This window comes from Suncus etruscus, chromosome 5 (genome assembly GCF_024139225.1).
Source record: "Suncus etruscus isolate mSunEtr1 chromosome 5, mSunEtr1.pri.cur, whole genome shotgun sequence".
NCBI lineage: Eukaryota > Metazoa > Chordata > Mammalia > Eulipotyphla > Soricidae > Suncus > Suncus etruscus.
The window spans coordinates 155873287-155898051 of NC_064852.1; the positions used below are offsets into that span (position 1 = coordinate 155873287).

Genomic DNA, 24765 nt, shown 5'->3' on the forward strand with positions numbered 1-24765 from the left:
GCAAATCCTATGCTCAGTCATCTGGTTTGCAAAGAATTTCTCTGTCCCTGACTTGTCTTAATTCTGTTAACTAGCAGGACTTAACTTTTTGTAGTTTGTTTTTGGGCCACACCTAACAGTGCTCAGGATTTACTCCTGGCTGTGCTTAGGGATGGGTTCTGACATGGCTTGGGAGGATCATATGTGGTTCTGGGCACCGAACCCAGATTGGCCATGAGTAAAGTGATTGCCTGACCCATTGTGCTTTTTCTCTTTGGCCCAGTTAGTCTTGAGTTCTTCAATTTGGTCTTTAGTCCCACCCAGCAATATTCAGGAGCCCCTGCTCCAAGTTCTTGATTTGACAGTTTTCTAGTTTTTCTTCAGGGGTCACCCTTGTCTGAAGCCTAAGAACTAACCGCACCCAAATCAACAAGTTATATCAGTACCCGAGCACAACGTGAGTTCTCTTAACTACTGCCTGCAGTAAGGAGCCTCTTGGAAGAGACACCCTGGGGAAATACACCCCTTGGTAGTTTCTGTGCTTCAGCAGAGCAAACATACTCAGGTCAAGCCCGCCCCTTCCTGGGGCTCCTCACTTTTTTTTGGGGGGGGGTCACACCCAGCAGCACTCAGGGGTTTCTCCTGGCTCTGCACTCAGAAATCACTCCTGGCAGGCTCGGGGGACCCTATGGGATGCCGGGATTCAAACCACCATCTGCGTGCAAGGCAAATGCCCTACCACTGTGCTATCTCTCTGGCTCTGGGGCTCCTCACATGTGGCTTCAACCGCATGCCAGCCCCAGCTGTACTTGGGGATCACTCCTCTTGGTACTCAGGTACTAACTCAGCGGTTGACTGAGCAAGACAAGTGTCTCCCTGCATCTGACTTTTTGTTTTTGGGGTCATAAGCAATGACACTGTCAGTGTTCAGGGCTCACTTCTGGTGGGCCCAGAAGACCATCTCGGGTACTGATCAAACCTAGTTGGTTGTATGCAAAGCAAGCACGGGCGCGCGCACACACACACACACACACACACACACACACACACACACACACACACGCCACTGCCACTGCTTCAGCCACTCATCTCCTTTTTGTGGTGACAGAAAATAGCTACTTCAGAGCCTAAGCAGATAAGGCATCTATTTGCTTCGCAAGCAGCTGATCCCCTGATCCCAACAAGAAGCGATCCTTGAGCACTGTCAGTTGTGCCTTCCCCAAATAATAAAAGCAGCTGGGGGCCGGAGAGACAGCATGGAGGGTAAAGTCTTAGCTTCGCATGCAGAAGGACGGTGGTTCGAATCCCGGCATCCCATAGGGTCCCCTGAGCCTGCCGGGCCGATTTCCGAGCGTAGAGCCAGGAGTAACCCCTGAGCGCTGCCGGATGTGACCCCTCCCCACCCCCACAAAAAAAGCAGCTACTTAGTGTGAGGCCTTGCATTCAATCTCTAACACTGAAAGAAAAGTAAAGGAACTGCTGATGAAGCAGGCAAGAAGACAACACCCCCTCTGTGTGTACTGTGTCCCAGTCACATTTCAGCACCCCACTGGGTCCCCACCTTTGCCAAAGGGAGTGAAGGGCGGCTCAGGTTATGAAGAACTAGAATTGGGGGCTGGAGCAATAGCACAGAGGTAGAGCGAGAGAGAGAGGAGTTGGACCACCACAACTAGTATATCTCAAACCTGGCTCTTTCACTGTCTCACCAGCCCCATCCTGATTTTTACTTTTATTTTTATGTATACCTGGCGGCACTTGGGTTACTCCTGGCGCTGTGCTCAGGAATTACTCTGGGCAGGCTCAGGAAACCATACTGGGTGCTGGGGATCAAACCCAGGTAGGCCATGTGCAAGGCAAACACCACCCCCTGCTGTGCTAACACTGATCCCTGATTTTATTTTAAAGACTGCAAGGTGGACTGGGAGACAGCTCAAAGAGCTACAACAAGGCTTCACCTCTGCACAGGTTGTTTCTGGAAGAGGAAGCCCAGGGTCCAGCCCAGTAACCCCTGGCTATCAAGTACTGCCAGGAGATTCCTGAGCACACTTTTTCTTTCTCAAAAAACATTCCCGCAGGGACCAATGGACATTGCACTCCTAGGACCCCATTTCTTCCCTTGGCTTGCACATGGGGACAGGCTTGGCCCTCTGACCGGACGGACACACCTGGGTCCTGGAGAGTGAAAACACGAATGAGTGAAGAGTCAGTGACTGCCCAATGCTGGAAGCCTCGGGCCTCTTTAGAGGCTGGCAGTGCTCTGGTGGGCAGACCCATGTGAAAGACCCACGTGTGGCTCCATGCCTGTGTCCAGCGGCTTTCCTCACACTGCATTTTCCTCAGAGTTTCAAAAAACTTGATGATGGCTTTATGGGTCTTTTGATAATCCCAAAGATTTTTTTTTTTTTTTTTTTTTTTTTTTTTGTGGTTTTTGGGTCACACCCGGCAGTGCTCAGGGGTTATTCCTGGCTCCAGGCTCAGAAATTGCTCCTGGCAGGCACGGGAGGACCATATATGGGACGCCGGGATTCGAACCGATGACCTGCATGAGAGGCAAACGCCTTACCTCCATGCTATCTCTCCGGCCCTTTTTTTGGTTTTTGAGTCACACCCTGCAGCACTCAGGGGTTCCTCCTGGCTCTACGCTCAGAATTGCTCCTGGCAGGCTCGGGGGACCCTATGGGATGAGATTCGAACCGCTGTCCTTCTGCAGCAAGGCAAACGCCCTACCTCCAGGCTATTTTTTTTTTGGGGGGGCACACTCGGTAACGCTCATGGTTACCCCTGGTGATGCGCTCAGAGATCACTCCTGGCTTGGAGGACCATATGGGATGCCGAGGGATCAAATCTGTCCTGGGTCAGCTGTGTGCAAGGCAAACGCCCTACCACTGTGTCACCGCTTCGGCCCCAGATTTCAGTTTTCTTTTGTTTCTGGGTCATACCTCACAATGCTGAGGACTTACTTCTGGCTCTGTTCTCAAGGATCACTCCTGATGATGTCCAGGGGACTATGTGTGGTGTTTGGGATCTAACCTAGTAGGCTGTAAGGTCAGCACTTTTCCCACTGTCACCACAGTCCTTGGCTCTTGGTTTTCTCTTTTGGGGATAGGAGGGTTGATTTTTGGCCACATCTAGCAGTACTTAGGGGTTACTCCTGGCTCTGGGCTCAGGAATCACTCCTGGTAAGCTCAGGAGACCATCTGGAACACCAGAGATTGAACCCAGGCTGGTCAGGTGCAAGACAAAGGCCATCCTCACTGTGCTATGACTCCAGCCCCTGGATCTTGGTCTTCCTGCTCTTATCTCTGCTGCCAGCTGAGAGGTCAGCATGAAGGTCAGGGCCGTCCCCCTTCGCCCTTTTTTTGTTTTTTGTTTTTTTTTGGTTTTTGGGCCACACCCGGCGATGCTCAGAGGTTACTCCTGGCTGTCTGCTCAGAAATAGCTCCTGGCAGGCACGGGGGACCCTACGGGATACCGGGATTCGAACTAACCACCTTTGGTCCTGGATCAGCTGCTTGCAAGAAAAACTCCACTGTGCTATCTCTCCAGGCCCGCCTTCGCCCTTTCTTATGCCTGCTAGTGCAGTCCAGCCACCCTACTCTTGCTCTGCCCAGTCCATCCTACGGGCTGCACCCAGAACCCCGAGTTCTCTGGAGCTGAGGAGGTAGCCTCGCTCTCTCCTGGCTAGTCCATCCCGCAATGCCAGAACCAGCACGCAGCCCCCACCCAGGTGTGTGAGTGATGAGTTGGGGAAAGGCAACTGTAAATACGAGGGATTTTATTTTATTTTATTTTATTTTTGCTGACATACTATGAGGCAAAACAAAACTGACACCATACAAAATAACTTTATAAAATATCATTCACATCATATTTGATCAGATTTTTACAGCATTCTGTGCATGTTAAAGTTTATGTCAGGAGGTGAAAAAAACACTATGCCAAACTTTTAGTATTAGTTTATATACACACAGTAAGAAACAAAACAATTAACTGTTAGGTTTTCCATGGATTTATTGCAAAAATAGTGCAAACTACTTAACCTAGTAAGCTGTAAAACAAACTCGAAAGGACCCAGCAAAGCTTAAACACGACAATAGATGCTCAGGGTCCTGCCTTTAGCTTTTTTCACCAGTTCATTTAGTCTCTTGAGACCCTCCCCCCCTGCCTGCTGGGCCCCCAAGACCAGGCTCACCTGGCAGCCAGACCCCAGCAGTACCTTTAGGGTCATGCTACTTAGGCAATGGCAACGTGGTGAGGTCTTTGAACGCAGTTAGATGTCATGATGCTTTACGCCTAACCTTAAAAGGAAGCTATTATCCAACCTCGAATGCCACGGACAAAGAATCTTGGAAGCAGCGTGAACAGGAGGAGCTGGGGTACATAGTAGCGCCCTCCTGCACAGGCGCACTGGAAAGAGAGTCATTCTACTGGTGGGCAACCTTTGAACCAGATATTGCGGTCAGATAAAAACAAACAAACGAAAAAAGAGACGTCGTAGCTACAAAAGTTAACTTCAACATTCCTTTCAACAGTCTAGTGGGGTCCAAAAAGCATCTATCTAAACAAAATAATAAGAGCAAAACAAAATGCTACATAGAGAAGCTAAAGAAACAAAATGCAGCATATTCAGGTTCTTTTTCTTGAGGTACCTATATAAATTTAATCACCCGCCCCAAAGTACTCGTCAGGTATTTAGAAATAAAATAAAATAAAAAAACAGCTTCCTGGTCAGCCAATCACAGGGCATATTATTATGGAGAAAGTGCAACAAGGCGGACCTTTGCAGCAGACCAAAGGATGAGTCAGTTCTGACAAAGCAGAGCTAAGGGTCGGGTCGACCTGACGAAAGGGCGAAGATCCACCAGAGTTCCCGAGATCATCCACTGCTCTGGAGACCCTGCAGCAAAAAGCCTCCCACATCGGCTGTCCAAGTTCTGCTTCTATAGGGTGTTGGTTCCCTTGAAAATTCGAGATCTCTTTAAAAGAGTTAAATACAGACTATAGGAAAGATCCCTAGTTTTTTTTTATTCTTATCGGTACAAAATCAAATCATTAAGACTCCAAAATATTGTTACTTCCAAATAATTAAGTTAAAAAAGATCGCCATAGTAGTAGGAAAATCTAGAATTGTAAACTGCCAAATAGAAAAGCATGGAAAGTCATTGAGCTTCTATTTCCTTCTCCCACCTGAAAGCAAGCCGGGGTGACTCTGAGCACATCCCCAACTCCACCCTACAGACATGGACGCCAATGCCCCCCGCGTGACAAGTGGTTTCAACAACAGCCCATGTGCTGCTAGTGGGCTCAACTTGGAGAAGGTGCCAGGGCGTGGGGCAGGCCACGGAAGGCCCTCTGGGAGGGTCGGGTCAGCCACGATGGGGAGGTCAGAGATGGCCGTGGTGGGAGGGTGGGGGCTGCAGGCCAACCCTTCCTGGCACAGAAAACAAGAGGACGAAAAGAAAAGAAACGTGAGCACAAAAGGTTGTGGGTTCTTGTTGGTAAAATGTGGAATTTGCACTGGGACGTTGTTTCCTTTTTACAAGAGGGCAGTTGGGGTTCCAAAGTATGTTAGTAGTTGGCTGAGGGGTAGTCTCGTAAGTTTCATGGCCAATAGAAAATAGTTCATCTCAAAGAGGGCTCTTCAATACATTAGGATTCAACACAAAAGGCACAAAATAAATAAAAATATTAAATAAACGGAAAGATGATTTCAAGCTTCGTTATAGCTCACTGTTTGGTTATTTTTTTCCAATTTAATTTGACAGACTAAGTAAATAGCACCCAACTGTTGAACTGAGGTAGATCCACATTGTAAAGAAAGCTGGGTCCCCTCCGTTTGTGTCTAATTTTAAGATGCTTTTTACAGAAACACAAATCCACGGATCAGACATGGAGGCTGGGCCAGTAGGTGGTGTGTGGAGTGGGAGTGGGGAGGACAGAGCTGCATGTCAGGCCAGTGAGCCCCACAGAGCCCCACAGCCTGACCGCCAGAGGCAGCACCCCTTTCTCCCTCCAGCATGGGGGTTGCAGGTAGGATGGGGACAGAGAGGGAGCAAGACGGGGAAATTCTGTGTCCAAGTTTCCCTTTTGTAACACCAGAGAGAAATAAGACGACTTGTTGGCTCCGACACAGCATCTAAATCAGAACAATTTGAACCTCTCTCTGCCCAATATTTTTGCATACTCTGAAACTTAACAAATTTAACAGCTGATTAAGGCTTCATTGGAAGTGGCGCCACCACCTAGCATGGGACACCCTCGAAAACACACAGCGTGGGGCTCGTGGGCCAAAGACAGGACACGGCGAGTCTCAGAACGGGGTTCAGCAGGTTTGCAGATTTCACCATCGATCTTAAGCCCGCGGAGAGCCGATGCAAACTCAGATAGCAAGGCCAGTACAGGACGCGGCTGTAACATCGCTCAAGCCCCTGGGCACAGAGGGGGCACAAACAAACAGGGACAGCCCACGATAAGGCCCCGCAGTGGCTGGGCTGCCCAGCAATGGTCACAACACAGTCCGATGCCAAACGTCCTTTCAAATGTCTCAAGAGAAGGGGTGGGGGCAGGGACTGATTAAGAAGCGGAAGATCAACCGATGATGAAACTTTTGAATTCATTTTTGGTTCTTTTTTTTTTCAATTATTTTATAAAAATAAAATGAAACTAGAAAAGCTGATAAACACAGGGTGAAAACCCTCAATACATTAGTTAAGTAATCTGAAGTGTACCAGAGGTAAGAAAAAATCTGGGTTCAGACACTACATTCTTTCCTTGTATTCATGAGTCATGAGCCACTTTGCTGCACAAAACTTACAATTATTCTCAGAAAAGCCTCTAAAAAGTAAAAAGTCACCTGCCTCTACAGATATAAAATAGAAATTCACATCTTCAGTAACTACATTAAATTTCACCATCAAACTCAGGAGTCTGCTTTCAACATAATGCTAAAATTGTGGGCACTAGCCCCATGGATGGTTGGTTGGTTGGCTTTGGAGAGGAACCAACTGGCTTGTACTAGGCCCTGCTGCTGGCACGGACCGGGGAGGGCTGGAAACAGCAAAGGGCCAGGAGCCACGGTTTTGCTGAAGAGGGAACCAAATGGATCATCGCCTTGTATCCCGCAGAATCATCCCGTAGGAGGCCCCGTGTCTAACTTAAACATCAGCCAAGAAGGTGCCTGTTCCAAAGCTGCCCCTGCCCAGGGTAATCCCACCTAGGGAAGCAGTGCTAGACACCCCTAGCTGACCCAAGTGATGCCAAGAGGTCATGCTGATCCCCTGAACCTTCATGGACAGAGTCCAGGCCTGGCTGCTGGGGACCAGACAATAGTGGAGGCTGCAACACAGTGGGAGACAGGGCAGGGTCTGGTGGGCAGTCTGCCCAGCCAGCATGTAGTGCCCGGGCATGGAGCGGTGCTGAGGGCCCAACTGGAAAGGCAGCATCTAAGACCAGTTCTTGTGACAATTAGGGACAAAGACCAGAACAAGGCCTGGCTGTAGGCACCTACAGGGAGAAAGGCTGCTGCTCCCTGCCGAGGCTGGGGATGGCCAGGCGGTCTTGAGTCTATGCTTGACTCCCAGGCTGGGGGCTGAAAATGTCAGGCAGGAGCCTAAACTCCGAATTCCTTCATCCAGGGAGGTCAGAAATGAGAACATGCCTCCTTCAATCTTGCAGGGGCAGGGGGATGGGAGGAAAGGGAGGCATGCAGAGAACTCAGGATCCTAGTGTGACCTAATGGGGCTCTCCCCATCACCCAGACAGGCAGGAGAAGGAGCACTCGAGGCCTCAATTCTCCTTCCAATTTGAATCACCCGCAAGACCGAAAGGAGAGCAGCAAAGCCACTGCAGTATTGTGGGAATGCCACACGGCAGGGACTGGGTTGGGTGGATGAGGGTCCCAGATACAATAAGGTGCTGCCTGAGAGCCTATCAACAGACACAGCAAACAAGACCACCTCTGAAGGGACCTGGCCCCTTGGGGCTCTTCCCCATCAAAGCAGCCCCAGGTGGGCCAAATTGGGTCTGAGGAGAAGTTGCAGGCAAGGACAGCACTTCTCTGCTTACATCCCACCCCTGCACTGCTTGTGCCTCCAGCCTGAAGAGCTGACAGGGCGTGGGGGTGTGTGTGTGTGTCCTAGGGCCATCACTGCCTTCCTCGAGGAGAGATGGGGAACCTGGGGAGAAGCATCAGGAACCACTGATTTCAAGGCAGGTGGGTGGGGAGACAGGGCACTGTCTGGGCCAGTCTTGGGGAAAAAAGAACAGGGGTACATCAGAAAGTTGAGGCCTAGGTGGGGTCCTCCCACCTCAAACCCAGCCCAGGCGCCAGGCACACTCCTTAGGAGGTAGTTGGATCTGCGCCTCACTCCCAACACCTTCACTAGCACAGGAAGCTAAACTCACTGAGCCGACATGTTCCCTCGCTGACCTCCTGGCCTAATGGACCTATCAAGGCAGCAGATGTGCTGAGGACATGCCAGGCCCTTCCAGCACCCAGTCTCACCGCCAATGAAGCTCAGGGGGACCCAGTGGGCCACAGAGACACAATCTCCTTGCTATAAAGCATGAGGCAGGTGGGGCTGGGGACAGGAGACACTGATCAGGCAGGTGGCCCGGAGGACCCACCACCCCACAGCAGCAGCATGGCGGAAACCATTGGAACATCCATGAAGGATCCTGCTCTTCCTGGCAGCCGGCTCAGCCCTCCACTACTGGGGAAAGGTCTGGGGGCTCTGAACCCACATACAGCTTCACTTGAGGAAAGGGAAGTCCCTTGAGCGTCTATTCTGGGAATGGCTATGGCTCGCAGGCCATACTGTCCGTGGTGTGCGCCCACAGCCGTCAGCTTCCAAAGCTCCTCCACCTGCATCCTGGTGTCCCCGTGCTGCTACCCGGCACTCTACCCTGAATCTATCGTATCAAATATAGAATCTGACTGAGAATATGCCTTGTAAAAATAAGACCAAATCACCCTGCTGACCAATGCCAAAGTACATTGGTGCCCATGTAAGTAAGAAAAACAATTCATCAGAAAAATCACTGTTGTTGCTTTCCAAAATAAATCATGCAGCAAACTCCAAGTTAGGGATCGGGACGCGTAGAAAAGCTGGGGGAGATAATGCCTGTCACCTCCATCAGGCAGTTCATGTGGCGGCCAAAGCAAAGCAGGGCAGGGAGGGAAGTAGACAGCAATATGTGCATCTAATACAATAAAAATGACACAGAACATGACTTCAGAAACAACCCCCCCACGCCTGGAAGTGCCGTTTGGAAGGAGCCCCCTTCATGAACATGCAGAAAGCAGAGGGGTGCACCCCGAGGCTCCCTGCCCAGAGCACATCATCTGAGAGGGAAAAGCAGCCCCTTAGCACAGTGGCACGGCTTAGAGCCAGGAACCGACTCCCCAAAGCCTCTCAGAGGCTCCCCCGGTCTGCATGGGGGCAGGGGGCGGGGGGCGGGGACACCATCTCCTACCAAGAATGCTCTGACTAACCGAGAGCACTGGATTCTCCACCCCGAGTTCACATTCAGTTTGCTTAAAGCAAGGCACACCTTACTCGACAGTGTGGGGAAGGGGACGCAGCTCAGACCTGCCTCGGGGCCCAGCACGAGCCAGGGAGGCCTCTGTGAAAAAGCAGGTGCCAGTGGACAGGGCGGGGCCTGGCCCGCTGCACTCTGAGGTGTGGCCATCTCAGAACTGATCCTAGTGATGGGGACTGGTAGAAATTTGGGAGAATAAGTAATTTACCTGAGAATGTGTAACTACAGCCATTTGGATTCTGAACCACCAGGCAGGTACCAAGGGGTGCAGTGAGCTGGCTCCGTCGAGAACTGCAGGAAGCAGCAACCAACAGCGAAGAAGAAGGCGAGAGGAGGCCCATCTCTGTTCCTGTGTGTCCATCCTCAACCCCCAAGAAAGCCTGTCCTGTAAGATGAGCCTGGCCAGCACAGGCTGACTCTGAGCCCCGAAATCCACTGTTCCGGGGCAGCCTTCCTCTCTGGGGTCCCGGGCGCACTCTGGAGCCCCAGACCTGCTGGCCTGCATACTCAGCACTAGGGGACCACTGCTGCAGGGTACGGGGGATGGAAGCGAGGTGGGCCCAGAGGCCCTCCCTCCACTTCGAGCACATGGGGGAGGGGGTGGGTATGGGGCGCTGTGAGAGACGGAAAAAAGGTACAGCAAGAGACCAATGTCACCAACAGGCACACAAACACATGCCACTCTGGGCCACAGCTTCACAAGAGACGGCCTGGGCAGCAAGGAGGGCATGGAGAGCAGGGGCAGGTGGCGGGATGGAGTCAGGTGTGGAGGAACTGCCAGTACGAAGAGACACAGGAGGAAGGGAAGGGAAGGGAGGACTCGGTCTGAGTCTGAAGTGAGTTCCCGGCCGGGGCCCGGCTCCAGCAGCGAGGGACCCATGGCTGCTCTGAGTGTGACCCATGATCAGTTTCAGTGCATAGATCCTACAACCCTGGGGGTGCGCCCTGCAAGGGACCCCAGACCAGGACAGAAGGCTCATCATGCCCATTTGTGCTTCACTGGCCGAGGGTCCTGGGGAGGGACAGGCCAGGGCAGTCTCAGAAGCTCAAAGGCTCCCGCCCCAACACTCTGATACGAGAAACAGTTAACAAGAAGAAAGCACCCCGTTGTCTCCAAATGAAAAGCAGTTCCTCCTGCCTATCCCGTTAATACTGCAGACCAAGGTATCTACTTCGCTTCCGTAACAGACACACAGTGAAAGAGGATTGTACTGTGTCCATGGCCACGGACCCGTATTCTTCAGAAACTTTGGGAAAGAAATCACAGTCCTAGAGGACGCTCCTATGATCAGACTGTCGGCATTCTTTTCTCTCTCTCTCTCTCTCTCTTTTGTTTTACATAAATTTCTACTAAAATGGCACTTGCCTGCCAATCTCTCCGGCCCTACAAATGTAAACACGCACCACCCATCCCTGTGCTGCTCCTCGATCCTTGCCCAGTGAGGGGGGCGGTGGCAGAGGCGCCCCTGCCAGGGCCGGAGGAGCTGGAGCCAGCCCAGACGGGAGCACACTCGGGTCACTGGCAACTGACTCCAGTGACACATCGGAAGGCTCAAGGCTTTAAAACCACGTGTGCAGCCAGCGGCTCCCTCTCAGCGTGCACAGCTAGTTCGAGCCCATCTCTTTCACAGAGTCGTGTGTTAGAACAAGTACATCACATGACCAAATAAATTAAAAATGTTTTAAAGCCCTGAGTTCAGAGACTGGTTCTGGGAGATGTTCGGGAGCAGAGGACTCTGGTAGCAAGCAGCTTAGAGATTTTGGCAAACCATACTTCTTACGGCAGTGGGTCTCACGCAGGCTGCAGTTCCAAATCCAAGTTTGAATTCAGGGACAGAAGGCAATCTGGAAATGGCCGATCTACGGAAGCCGACGGCGTCTCGCGTTCCATGCTGGCTGCATGGAAGGGCTGGGCCTCTGTTGGTCTGAGTGTAGCTGGTCTCATGTGAATCCAACTGGTACACAATCGTAAACACGGCAACAGTCAAGCAAAGTACATGGTGCGCAGCGTGTCCTGGTGGACCTGCACGGCCTTGGCCAGCGCCTGATGGTCTCGGCCGTTGCTCTGCCCCGAGGTATGGCTTCCTTCAGCACTGAAGGCACAAGCAGAGACACAGATCGCCATTAATGTGTGCACGCCCAGGGCCGAGTGGGGTGAGGCTGGCGGGGGGTTGGGGGATTGCTGTCCCCCACTGAGAAGCCAGGCACTCGCTCACCTGTCGTGTTCTTTGTCCACCAGGTGGTACCTGGCCCGGAAGGCCACCAGGTGAGCGTAGTAAGCGGGTGCTGGGATGGACACAGAGCGCGTGCAGCGCACGTAGGTGTGACACAGCTGGTAGGTGAGGATCTGGAGCTCATCCGAAGAGAAGCGATTGTCATCCCAGAGGACATGGTAGTGGGAAGGCCTACTGGTTCCCTGCAAGCAGAGCAGAGGCTCAGCCCAGCCCACAAACCAGCTTCAGAATGGGCACCAACGGCAGCAAGCCCACCAGGCATGATCCCCGAGCACGCCCGGTGAGGCCTTCAAAACAAGACAAACGGGCCGGAGAGCTAGCATGGAGAAGGACGGTGGTTCGAATCCCAGCATCCCATAGGGTCCCCCCATTGAGCCTGCCAGGACCGATTTCTGAGCAGAGAGCCCAGGAGTAACCCGAGTGCCGCCGGTTTGACCAAAACAAAACAAACAACCCCCCACTAAAACTCCAGGTTGAGAGTGCACAAGGGTTCCTTGCAGATCAAAGTTCATGGAGGTGAGACTCATAGGACAGAGAGGGAGGTGGCTCGGTGGGGGGCTGGCTCTGGCTCCGAAACCAAACACAGAACAGGGTGTTTGAAGAGCTTTCTGCTACATCACCAGAGATGCCGAAGCTGTACAGCTGAATGGCCACAGTCATGCCAGATGCCACCGTACGGCAAGGCTGCAGTCTTGTCTGCAGCCACTGGGAGCTGCCCCTCTCCCTGCATCTCCAGATCCCCTGGGCTGCCTGCAGGCATGCCGGCCCGATACTCAGTGTCTCTCTACCTCATTCTACCGACTCACACTGCCCACCCTTCCCTGAGCACGGTGCTTGGTGCCCTGGTCCCGCCCACCTGGATGCCAGCGTGGCTGCACAGGTAGAAGTCAAACTCAGTGGGGTGGGTGATCTTCGTGTCCACAGTGGTGCCTGCAGGGATGTTGCCACTTTTCCCAACCTGCAATGACCAGAACAGGGGTCGTTGGCATCTGAGGCAGTAGCCTCGCATGTAAGGCCCTGAGGTCAGAGGGGAACGTGTGTGCGCGCGCGCGAATGCGGTAGTGGTGTCCTCACGTACCCGCTCGTTCTTATCAGTGCAGAAGAGCCGTGTATGGTGTCTCTTCTGCACCACGATGAAGGTGATACCCGGCTGGTAGTCCTTCTCTAGCTTGATGCATGCCTCGCGGATGGCCAGCAGCTCATGGTGCAGCACCTGCGGGCGGGACCGTGGACTCAGTGCTGCAGCATCCCTCCAGCCCACCAATGCTGACAACTGACTGGCTACAGACTCTGCAGTAAGCCAGCTGTCCTACAAGCTCATCACCCAGGTGCTTCCCTCCACATGAACCGGGATGTACAGGCATATGGTGGGCACAAGGAGATGAGCAAACTGCTTGCAGTATCTGTAGTGTATTTCTGGACACTGGGCACACACGGCAGCTGGGGCCTAAGAGGCCACACGTGTCCACGAACACCACAGCCACCACTGTCCTGCACTCACTCGAGCAACCACTTCATGTCCTCACACAACTCCACTGGGAATCTGGCTCGGCATGGGAAGGTGAATACACCTGTGTTGTGAGACTTGAACACAGACCTGCTGGAACTGGCCCTCGGACACGCCATCTCGATAGAAGATGATGCGGGTGGGTTTGAAGCGTGTGGACTTGTAGAACTGGATGAGCAGCTCTCGCACCATGGCCGCCAGGTCCTGGATGATTTCCTGACGGTGCTGTTGTACCCGCACAGTGGCACAATAGCGGTTGGGGTGGGCATCCATGCTGCCCACGACCTGTGGGGTGGGGCATGCCCGAGCCTTGACCAGGGGTCCCCTCCCCACCTTCAGCTGCCCTGGAACCCACGTGCCAGAAAGGCTATCACGCATGCATGTGCGGACATGGCTGCAGCATCAGGGCAAGCTCAGAAAGCGGTGTGTCCCAACAGCCCCATGGTCAGACCCCTGAAAAGGAGGGACACAGTAACTAGGTCTGCCCTCGACAAGCTGCCAGGCCCACGAACTGATGAGGGTGGATGCAGCTTAGCATGCGATGATGTCCAGTACACCAGTTGCCCCAGTGCTCGTGCCCTGCAGCCACCACAGCCGGGAGGGCAATACTCACGGCAGCAATGGAAGGCTTCTTCCCATCACCCGCGGGTGGGTGGGTGACATCAGCCCCCAGGAAGATGACTGGCTGCTGGAACACCGGGGGTCTGGCAGGGCGAGAGAAGCAGCATCAGCACTGAGCATGTCTGGGGCTCAACCACAGAAGGTGGGTGTGAGCCGGAGACACATCAGAGCCTCAAGGACCTCAGGATGGCACCCTCAAAGGCAAGGCTGTCCCCACCCAATTCCTTTTTTTTGTTGTTTGTTTTGGTTTTGTTTTTGGGTCACACCCAGCAGCGCTCAGGGGACCGACCATATAGGATTCGAACCACCGTCCTTCTGCATGAAAGGCAAACGCCCTATCTCTCCGGCCCCCCACCCATTTCCTGATCTCACTGCACTGTGGCCTCTGCCTAACTGCAGATAAGGGATGAAGCAGATCAGGGCATGGATGCACAGGCCCCTGCTTGCTGGCCCCATTTTGTGCAGAACACTGGGGCAAGCTCCCAGCACCCCATGCAGCTACTTCTGCACCTACTAGCACAGACCCTGCTCAAAGCACCCTTTACCCCTGATGAAGCAAGGGCTTCATCCAGTGCTGAGCGTCCACCGGCCTATACCTATGCATTCCCACACCCTCTGGCTGAGTCCCTAATCTTAGCCTTGCCCTTGGGACCACCCCAGCTTCACCGTGACACGCTGCCCTGCCCTCGAGACAAGCCTTGGGGCAACCCACAGATTCAGCACCACCAAGTCCTGGGGGACACTCTAACGGGTGCCCCACATACTCCATTTCCGCACCCACCTGCCCTGGGGCAGCAGGATGTTGTTGACACCACCCAGTTTGACGTTGATTTTCAGGCAGAGGTTGGACAGTGTCTGCGGCGTGGTCCTTTGCACATTCTTCATCTGCACGCACTGGGTGGCCATGCCCAGCACCGTGTCCCCCACACGCTTGACCTCGGCTGCAGGCACAGGGCACGGCTCACCCACTGCAGGCACGGCTGGGCTGCCCCTTCCACCCAGACTGGCTATGGGGCACACGGCAAGGGCAAAGGAGACAGCAGCGACTCTGCTCCACGGCCAGTCAGAAAACACAGGAGGTGTGGGGGATGGGATGGGGGACCAGAATGGTGATCAGGGAACATGGGGGTCAAAAAACAAGAAGGTATGGGGAAAGGAGGGGAGCATAGGGTGTAGTCAGGTCTGATTATTAGGCTCCTGGAACTTGAGCATACAAAGGACTTGGGTACAGGGAGAGACTTGGGAGTACAGGGCAAGTACTTGCTTGTTGGGCAAGCACAGAAGTGTAACACTAAGCAGAAACATACACTGGCTCTCCCCAATCATGTGCAACTGGAGCTTGACAGCTAAAAAGTGCCCCTCCACCCCAGAGGGCTATGCCACTGGACTAGTATGTGCCCCAGATCTGACTACACCGAGCAGCAGGCCTACCGTAGACAGGTGTCTTTCCAGGCAGGATGACCACCACAAGCTGCAGGCCAGCGTAGGTATTCTTCAGGTGCCGGAACATGGGCTCCACGCTGTCAGCACCCTGCGCGTACTTGCAGAAGCATGGCTGGCCCTGGATGGGCATCCCCGCGTCCCTCGAAATCTTCCTGAGCTGTTCAGTGAAGGACCTGCAGCACGTGTGCGCTGAGAGCAGGCCCACACCCTCGCCACGGCCCCCCTCCCTCCCTCGTGGAAGGAGACCAACACAGCCTGGGGCCCGGGATGGGGCAGGGAGACAGTAGTGGCTGCTCCTGCAAGTTTAAGGGAGGGAGCATGCGAGCCCCCCATAACTCCGGAGGACTCACACCAGACAACAAAACCTGGAACAAGATGGAACCAGGGCGAGCACAGGGAGCAGGAACGAGAAAAGATGGGGGCAGGGGGCATAGGGCACGGTGACTAGGAAGAAGGAGTGCTCAGGTGTCCACATACTGGCCTCCACCCCCCTTGCCCAGCAGTGTCCCGAAGGGGTGAGGGACCGGACCCCACTCGGCGCTCTGCTCTTAGGGCCTGACATGTAGGACACATGCTGCCTGGCCCCATCTTCTGACCCTAATGTCTGGGACTGCGGGGAAGGAGCTGGCCTGGGCCTCACAGGAAGGCAGCCTGTGCCGACCCACCCCTGCCCCTTATTCCCCACTTACTTCAGGTGCACCTCAGTGCACTGGCGCTGGGGTGCGAAGCAGGCAATGGCCCACACCTTGATCTCGATGCCCGTGTGGAACTGCTTGTTGCGCATGTCCCAGACACCCTGTACAGGGGTGGCGATCGCTTTGTTCTGCAGATAGACCGAAGGAAGGGGGTGAGGCGGCTCAGACTGAGAGCCAAAGTGATGTGGCCCTCCCAGGCCAGAGCTGCTGGACACTTGGGACTGGGGCCCGAGGGATGACGGACGGAACCAGGAGAAGCAGATAGGGAGGTGGATGGGCAAAGGATTGAGAAAGCAGCAATGAGTGGAGGCAGAGTGGGGGACCCACGGCGAAGGCTGCAGGAGTTAAGACCCAGGAAGCTGCTGTGGGAAGCACCCACAGCCTCAGCCTTCTCACTGGGGTTTCAGGGAAGGTAGGGGGAGCCGCGCTCTGCACAGGTCACCAACTGTCCACAGTCCTGCAGCCAAACCAGCCCTAGCGCCCAAGGACTCTGATGCAGCTGGGACCCTCCTGGGCTTTCAAAGGGCTCGTAGCCAAGAACCAGGAACTTCTAATGGACCGAGCCCACCGGAAGCCAAATGGCAAAAGCAAAAAGCCAGACTCCCAAGTGGCAGTTGTCTGGGACACTCCCATCTTTCCAGAGCAGTGGATTTGACTGGGTCTGGGAGCGGGTCGGAGCAGCCCACCCAGCACCTACCCGGCCCCCGTAGAGGATGGACGGCGGCTGCAGGACACGGCCTGTCACATCGGTCATCTCATCCTTGACCATGATTCCAAACTCACGCACGTACGGGTCTGTGTTGAAGCTGGCACTGCGCATCTTGGGAAGAGGAAGGTGGCAGGTCAGAGGAGCACTCGGGGTGCCTCGTGAGGGGACCCTGGGCTCTGGCGCTCACCAGCTTGCTGATTTCCTCCTGGCGGTCGGGCGCTGAGCGGGCAGTGGCCCGGATCATGGTTGAGGTCTGATTGTCCGTCAGCTTCTTGATGCAGCGCTGCCCGGCCACGATGTTACACACCTGTGGGCGGGGTCCGTCAGACTGCATGCAAACATTCTGCCCCACACCTGCCTGACTCCCCAAGGGTGGCGCTGGGTCGGGTGGCCTGCAGTCGAGTGTTCCCGGGAGGGAACTGGGTGGGAGGAAGGGGCAGCTCCTAGGAACCCCGAGGCCTCTTGTGAACTAAGCTGACGACCCCCAAGCAGTGTAGACTCGTGCAGACGGTGCAGAGGTGAGACTCGCCTCTAGGGGGAGGTAGGTGTGCTTCTGCTCCTGCCCCACTTGCAGACACGGGAGGTGGGGGTAGCGCAGGACCAGTTTGTGCCTGTCCTTGAAGTACTGCGCCACAGTGCACTCCACCGTCTGTCCGCTCTCCTGTTGCAGGGGAAACCTAGGAAGGAGGAGAGGGACGGCTTGGTCTTGTCCCCGAGGCCCAAGATGTAGGGAAGATGGACCCACAAAGGCCATCTCTGGGCTCCAGGGCTAGACAGCGGCCCCTGCAGGCACTCACTGTCCAGACACCCATCCAACATAACTTCACTTCCTCACCCTGGCCTTCCCTGCGGTCTGTCAGGGGATGCAGACCCCACGCACTTAGGGAAAAGGCAAAAGAGAAGCCTTTTCTCTCCCTTAAAGCCACCACCCACCCAACAGAACCCCTGCTTCCCCTTCTCGAGACACGCCCAAGAAGCAGAGTGTAGGGGTGCAAAGGGCCTTACGTCTGGTGGCTGGCAGGCCGTCTGGTCACATTGCAGACCCGGTACTTCCTCTTCATTTGCCCACAGTGTGTGATCTCCACCTTCAGACCTGAGACATGCAGTCAGTCAGCCCAGCCTTCCCTAGACTCTCCCCACAAGGCCGAGTGGGCACAGCCCCCACTCTGTACAGGACAACTGCACCCCATTAGAGAAAGTTCTGGGAACAGACACTGTGATCCATGTGGCCATAGTCTGGATGATGCATCAGCCTCCCTGAAGTGGGCTCAGTTCTGCCAGCCCCCTGCCCCACGCCCCGAGGCCCGAGCCCAGCGGAGAAGGAGTAGAGGCACGGACCTTTGATCTCTTTGGTAAACTTCACCCTTTGGGAATCTGTCAGAGGTTTCTGTTGCTCTTCGATACTTTTGAAATCCAAGACTTCACATACAAACTCAATGACTGGCTGGGCCTTGTAGAATGCGGTGGCAGAGACTGCAGGCAGAGGGAGACAGGGAGTGACATGTGGCTATGTGGACAACGATGGGGAGGTGACTCGTGGAATGGGGACAAAGTAACGGGGGTGACGTACAGCATGGGAACAGTGTGATGGGAAGGGGACTTGTATGAAAACACATTATCACGAGGTGACATGTGGTGTGACGCCGCCAGCGTAACAGAGAGATGACTGTGGAAAGTGACAGGGAGATGACTGACGCACAGTGTGATGGGAGGTGACCGGTGATCTGAGGACAGTGACATGGAAGTGACTTGTGGTGTGGGGACACAGCCGGCCTGCGACCAAGCAGGTGGCCCACGGGGCGTGCACAAGCCAGCAGCCTCAGATGCTCTGCCTGTCCGAGCATACTCACCATCGATGTTGAGCATCATCTTCCACAGGGACGGCCGCACCGACTGGTGGAAGCCGAACCAGACCTCCCGACCGCCGCCCAATGGATTGGAGCAGCCTTCGGAGGCGGTGAAGAAAGAGCGGCCCACGGGCGTGTACCTGCAAGGAGACAATGGCGGTGGGCCGTGGAGCGCCAAGTGTCCACCACCTGCTCCCCAGGACTGGGCGGGTGCACCTCTGGTCAGCCACCATCTCTCAGATCCCCGTTGCAGGGAGTCCCCATTCTGCGTCCCAGCTGAAGAGCAGTGTGGTGGCACAACACCAACAGTGCCCGTGTACCAGGCGGCTCCCGCCTTCCCATACTTCCCTCTGAAGGTAGCTGGCTGTTGTGCAGGTTCCCAGAGACACCGCACACTCCTAGGACAGTGATCTATCCCTCCTGCTCACTCACTTCTGGATCCAGGGCTCACGTGCCTATGGTTTGGAAGTAACTCCAAACCAGAACTAGAGTTCCTGACCCTTCTAGACAGTCTGTGCGCACTGTCATCCTCCATCGACAGCTCTGACCAAGGCAGAGGCTCTCAGGGGGCAGAGGCAAGACTGGATTGCAATGCCCCCCCCCCCACTCCACTCTGGGACGCTGATGAAGGAAACCTGGATACTGGGGTGACCAAGAGTCAACATCCTTCTGTTCCTGGAAATCAATGCCCTCAGGCAAGAAGCTCAAGGCCCTGCCATTGCCACTGGGTGACAAACCACAAGGTCGGTGTGAACGCTAGCCAATGGGGCTGTAGTAGCAGGAGGAAGTCCCACAGAAGGAGCCAATGGCAACCCTGATGGTACCTGGCACTGTGCTATGGCCAGTGAAGAGGGGCAGGACGCACGCATAGCTGGGGTGGCCGTGTTCCCATGCCTTCTTGCCTCAAGACAGCGGCACCAGCCCCCGTCCGCTCCCCCTACAGCCCCCGCTGCTGCTACCTCTGTACAGGCCTCACCTCATGGACGGCAAATGCCTCATGACCACGTCCAGGGCCTGGATGGTCTCAAAGGGGACGCTGGGCAGCCGCCCCGAAAGTGCATCGTGCAGCGCCTGCAGGCTCACGCAGGACACCCACTTGATGGACACCTTGAAGATACGGTCCTTGCCCTCTCCTGGCAGCGTCACCTCCAGCTCCACCTGCCGGCCAGGTGGGGACAGTCAACACCTATGCAGGAGAGCAGTGCCTGCCAGCACAGCCAGCGCAGGACTGCCCAGGACCAAGAAAGCTTCTAGAGAACTGCACATCGACTTCTGGGGATACTGACTGTGTTGATGATGGCATCATCTCACCCCCTCCCTGTTGCCTGTGGACAGGCCCTGTGGTCATGGGAATGTGAATTCACCACTATACCAGGCCCATCTATCTCAAAGGGAAAGTCCCAGGTGAGCGAGCCCCTCTGCACCCCCAGAAGGGAGGGCCCAGCTTTGCTCTGCACAGCCTCCCTTGCACCCCAGGTCCTCCACACACTCAGTTTTCAGGCACCAGTGGACAGGGTCCTGGGAGCGCAAGGCTAAGAAGGGCAAGAGGAGCATGCCACGGCACAGGGATTCAAAATAGGTGCATTTGCTTCATGTGCAGAATTGCACACTAGTTTGCAGGGCCTGCCCTAGCTAGTACTTCAGATGCCACCCCTGGGGGACCCAGGACAGTGAAACCGTCTTGCCCTGAAGGTATGTCTCCCATACACTGTGGCCTCATGAGACCAAGGGCTGAGCCGTGAAGCCAACAAGGCTTGTGGTCAGGGTGAGTTACCCTGAAGGATAGACACCATCCCATCCCCTCCCTGCATGGCCCTCTGGGAAGACACCCAGGGCACATCCCAGCTGCTTCCTCCATGTCCCCAGAAAGCAAGGCCTCCTAGGGCTAAAACATGGTGGCAAGAATCTAGGAAGAGGGGGCCGGAGAGATAGCGCAGCAGTAAGGTGTTTGCCATGCATGCAGAAGGACGGTGGTTTGAATCCCGACATCCCATATGGTTCCCTGGCCAATCGCCGAGGTGGGGGGGATTTCTGAGCGTAGAGCCAGGAGTAGCCCCTGAGCGCTGCCAGGTGTGACCCCCCCCCCAAAAAAAAAAAAGAATCTAGGAAGAGTCCCTGGCTATTGCACAGGGGACAAAAAGATAAGGGGAACCCACAGGGTTATGCAGACTAGATCCTGCATAGTCACCTAATCCACAGCAGGCACCAGGCACTCGAATAGCCATGGAGAGGGAGACAGGGCCAGACCCAGCACACAGACAGGAGCCGTCACTATGTGAGCATTGGAGAGAGTGGCAAAAACACCCTGGAGGCAGCTCAGACACCAGAAGCTGCCTTTGAACAGAGGCCTCTGCTCCGATCAAGGGAGACCCTGAGGTGGAAAGCTGTGTGGAGTGACCCGAGGGGGTGAGGAGGAAGTTCCTTCACTCTCTCCGTTAGGAGTTCCCCGAGCTGTGTCTGAGGAGACACACACAGATCCAGGACCACAGTCCCAACACATCACCCCACCACCTCAAACGTGCTGGCTGGCACCTTCCTGGGCACTGCCAGGCAGGCTGCACTTATCTCGAGTCCCTGAGCGTGGCGGGAGGCCCCTTATCAGCCCCCCAGGCTCTAACACCCTCGCTATCAGGCAGGCACCTGGAGCCTCGCTGGCAGTTGGGCACAGTGCCCCAGGAAGCCCAGGAGGGGGTGTTAGAGGGGGCCCCTGGCTTCTGAAGATGACCCATTATCAGGGTGCGCCACAAGAGATAAGTCCCCGCAGAGGCACAAGAGGAGAGACACTGGGCGAAGTGAGAGCGGGGTGCCACAGCTGTGCCCCCGTCCCACGGGGCTCTGAAGTGAAGCTCCAGCAAGTGGCCCTCACCTTATCCCTTCCGATGGGCAGAGGCATGGCTGTGTAGAGATTCTTCCTCCCGTCGAACACTGGCTTCCGATCCCCAAAGATCTGGGTCTTAAAGTGCTGGACCATGTGCTCCACGATCTCCCTGAAACCAAGACAGGAGCGAGTGGAGCCAAATGCTGGGGGACCGGGCTCATGCCCTGCCCTTGGGACAACCGCCGTGGCTAGCCCATTCTTCTTTTCAAGCACAAAATGCAACCTTCTCTCTGTGGAGCCAAATGGGGCTGCATCCTGGAAGCTCAGTCAGTCAGGAGTCAGACAACAAACACCTCACACTCTCACGACACGAGGTTCAGTCAGTCAAGAACGCTGGACAACACCCCACACTCCCATTATGTAGGGTTCAGTGCGCAGGAGTGTGGGAAGGCTGCACGGGGTTCCGCCAGTCAGGGTGGGGAGACCACCCGTGTCTGTTACATGAGGTTCTGTCACAGATATACAAGGCCGGATCAAGGTACGGAGCTGCCTCCAAGCCTCTGCTGGTGCCAGTGCCCAGAGTTCCCTCCCACTGGCTGCTGTGATGGGCTGCTCAGGCAGCGGCACCACTTGGCCCGGGGTGTCTCCAAAGGCTAAGGCAAGCCTCAGAGAGCAGAGGAAGAGCCCTGAGGAAGCCTGAGTTCCCTGCAGAAAGAGGTACAAATAGCCTCTGCGTGGGGACAAACGCAGCACCAATCCAGTGGTCCTAACAGCAGACTTGTCTCACTATGCCAGGCGCCCGCGGAACCAGCACCTGCAAGGTCTGGCCAGGGTCAGGCTCGGGTTCAGTGATGCGCTAGCCACATCCGCAATACATGTGAGGCACCCCTCCCGCAATGCCATACGTTAACATCACCTGGATGGTCAGACCACCCACACCTGGGGGTCTTCAGTTTGGTTTGGAATAAAGGTGTTGCCAGGAGGGAAGGGGAGGAGAGAAAGGAGCAAGGAATCATGGGGAGCAGCAGAGAAAAAGCAGCTTGGAATAGGCTTAGCATAGAAGCCACGTGAGGAAAGAAAACTGAGATGGAAAGAAAGGCCAGAAACCGACAGAATCCGTCAGGTCAGGCTCAGAGAACGAGGTTGAAGCTGTCGTATCAGACCACCTACACCCGCACCCTGGCACCAGTCCAGCTTTCTGTCCAGCCTGGATTGAAAGGCGGCCAGGGCAGCCTGACCGTTCTGTTCCTGGCACAGCACGCTCAGGCTGCAGGTGGGCTTCAGGCCCGCCAGAGAAAGGGACCCGACAGGGAGTGTGAGCAAATTAATTGTGTGTTGGCTTCTTAACATACGCAGCATCGTGCCATGGGCTCACAACACATGCAGAAGTGACGAAACTCTGATGCCTTACCCAAAGTCAAACATGAATGCTGGCCAGACTGCTCAAAGTTAAAGGCACAATCAGAAAGCTTAGAACAGTCACTTAAAACCAAAACAAGACAAAGGTGGAAACTATCACAAGGGATGACCAGGGAATGTCATTCCCTAAAGAACAGCCGATAACCCAAAAAGGAAATGGAAAAGAAACAAAAGCTGAAAGCAAGGATACATGTGACAAGTAGCAGCCTCAGAACAGGCTACGAAAGGCTCTGGTGAAGGGTGTTCAGCCCATCCTGGCATTGTGTGACACCCCTGCCCCCCGCACTGCCACAGGCCAACCTTAGGCCTCCCAGCACCACCAGACCTGGTCCCAATGCAAGAAAAAAAAATCCAATGACAGGTACTATTATTTTGGGTCATATTTGGAGGTGTTAAGGCACCTTATGTCCCGGCAACAGTTGAGTGGCTAAAAAGATTGTACACATACACAGTGGAATATTATGTAACCGCCAAGAGAGATGAAGTCATGATACTTTCCTACATGGATGGACATGGAAACTATTATGCTGAGTGAAATAAATCAGAGGGAGAGAGACACACACAGAATAGTCTCACCTATCTATGGGTGTTAAGAAAAATAAGACATTACTGTAATAATGCCCAGAGATGAGGAATGGCTCACAAAATGAAGCTCACCTCAAGGAGGGGTGAGTGCAGTTAGAACACCAACAAGTACCATGACAATGTTAATGAATGCCTGTCTCAAATATAGGCAGGGAGGAGGGGAGGAGGGAGATGGGGTTATGGGTGTCGCACTGGTGAAGAAGGGTGTTCTTTTTATACTGAAACCCAACTACAAACATGTTTGTAATCATGGTGCTTAAATAAAGATATTAACAACAACAACAAAAGGCACCTTATGTGGTGGAAGGGATCAAACCTGGGTCAGCCATGTGCAAGGCAAGTGCAGACCCATCTTCCATTCCACTATCTCTCCTGAAGCCTCACCCCCCACCCTTTCTCCCTAGGTAACTTGACCTTACCTGCAAGACCCCGCCCATTCCTGGGAGGGGGTCTTGGAAAAGGTAGATAAAGCCTTTGACCCAGGGGATTCGGGGCTTTTTGGGTCTTTGCCCTTTTGGTCTTTGGCGAGCATGGAGGTCAAAGGGAAGATGGCTGAAGGGAGTTAAGACACAGGGCTAGCTAAGAATGGCTGAATGCTTGAAAGGTTATGATATAGGCCACACATGTGGTGAATAGGGCATGAATAAAGATGATGCTTCCTGATGCCTGTCTCTCTGGATGAGTCTGATTCCGCCGTTCACCTAAACCTGGGACCCGCCAGCTGAATGGGGGTTGCGGAGCCACGTGGCCTGGGATGGCAGGGAAGAATCCTTCAATCCATCCTTCACCATCCAGCACCATCCTTAATTATTTAATGCAACACTCTCCAACGCCTACAGATTTAATAAAAAAAACAAACCCAATATTCCAAATAAAAGAAATCGGAGATAGGGTCTGGTGTGAAACACGCCTTATGTATAAAATGTTAGGTTCCAAACCTGACCCTGAAAACAGACAAGTTGTCAGAGCCAATATATTCTATTCTATTCTATGTATGATCCACCAGAGAAAAACATGAACCGCAAAGTGCAAGCCTGGAAAACAACAACTGGGAAGGAGGATATTGGTTTGTTTTTGTTTTTGTTTTAGGGCCACACCCAGCGGTACTCAGGGGTTAGTCCTGGCTATCTGCTCAGAAATAGCCCCTGGCAGGCACGGGGGACCATATGGGACGCGGAAATTCAAACCAACCACCTTAGGTCCTGGTTCGGCTGCTTGCAAGGCAAACGCCGCTGTGTTATCTCTCCGGTCCTGGAAGGAGGATATTCATGAGTCTTATTAATACGCAGAAAAATTTCTGGAGAAGAATAAGTATCAGAAGAATACAAGAAGAATTTCACTTAATTGGAGTGGGTGTATCAAAACAAT

General features: G+C 54.3%; 1 protein-coding gene and 1 long non-coding RNA gene across 2 annotated transcripts in view; both read right to left on the reverse strand.

The window, feature by feature from the left end:
* The window catches only part of LOC126009513 (uncharacterized), a 175518-nt gene that overhangs the window by 115697 nt on the left and 35056 nt on the right, over positions 1 to 24765 (reverse strand). The window lies entirely within an intron of this gene.
* Positions 10844 to 24765, reverse strand: part of AGO2 (argonaute RISC catalytic component 2) — a 40421-nt gene continuing 26499 nt past the window's right edge. The window contains exons 3-19 of the mRNA XM_049773960.1: positions 21442 to 21562; positions 19552 to 19733; positions 18579 to 18715; positions 18067 to 18201; positions 17734 to 17821; positions 17258 to 17405; positions 16916 to 17035; positions 16717 to 16839; positions 16014 to 16147; positions 15313 to 15497; positions 14663 to 14822; positions 13874 to 13964; positions 13351 to 13545; positions 12832 to 12966; positions 12610 to 12711; positions 11736 to 11935; positions 10844 to 11612 (exon numbers count right to left, since the gene is read on the reverse strand). Of these exons, the coding sequence (XP_049629917.1) occupies positions 11504 to 11612; positions 11736 to 11935; positions 12610 to 12711; positions 12832 to 12966; positions 13351 to 13545; positions 13874 to 13964; positions 14663 to 14822; positions 15313 to 15497; positions 16014 to 16147; positions 16717 to 16839; positions 16916 to 17035; positions 17258 to 17405; positions 17734 to 17821; positions 18067 to 18201; positions 18579 to 18715; positions 19552 to 19733; positions 21442 to 21562 (2365 nt within the window). The 3' untranslated portion in view covers positions 10844 to 11503. The remainder of the gene's footprint in view (positions 11613 to 11735; positions 11936 to 12609; positions 12712 to 12831; positions 12967 to 13350; positions 13546 to 13873; positions 13965 to 14662; positions 14823 to 15312; positions 15498 to 16013; positions 16148 to 16716; positions 16840 to 16915; positions 17036 to 17257; positions 17406 to 17733; positions 17822 to 18066; positions 18202 to 18578; positions 18716 to 19551; positions 19734 to 21441; positions 21563 to 24765) is intronic.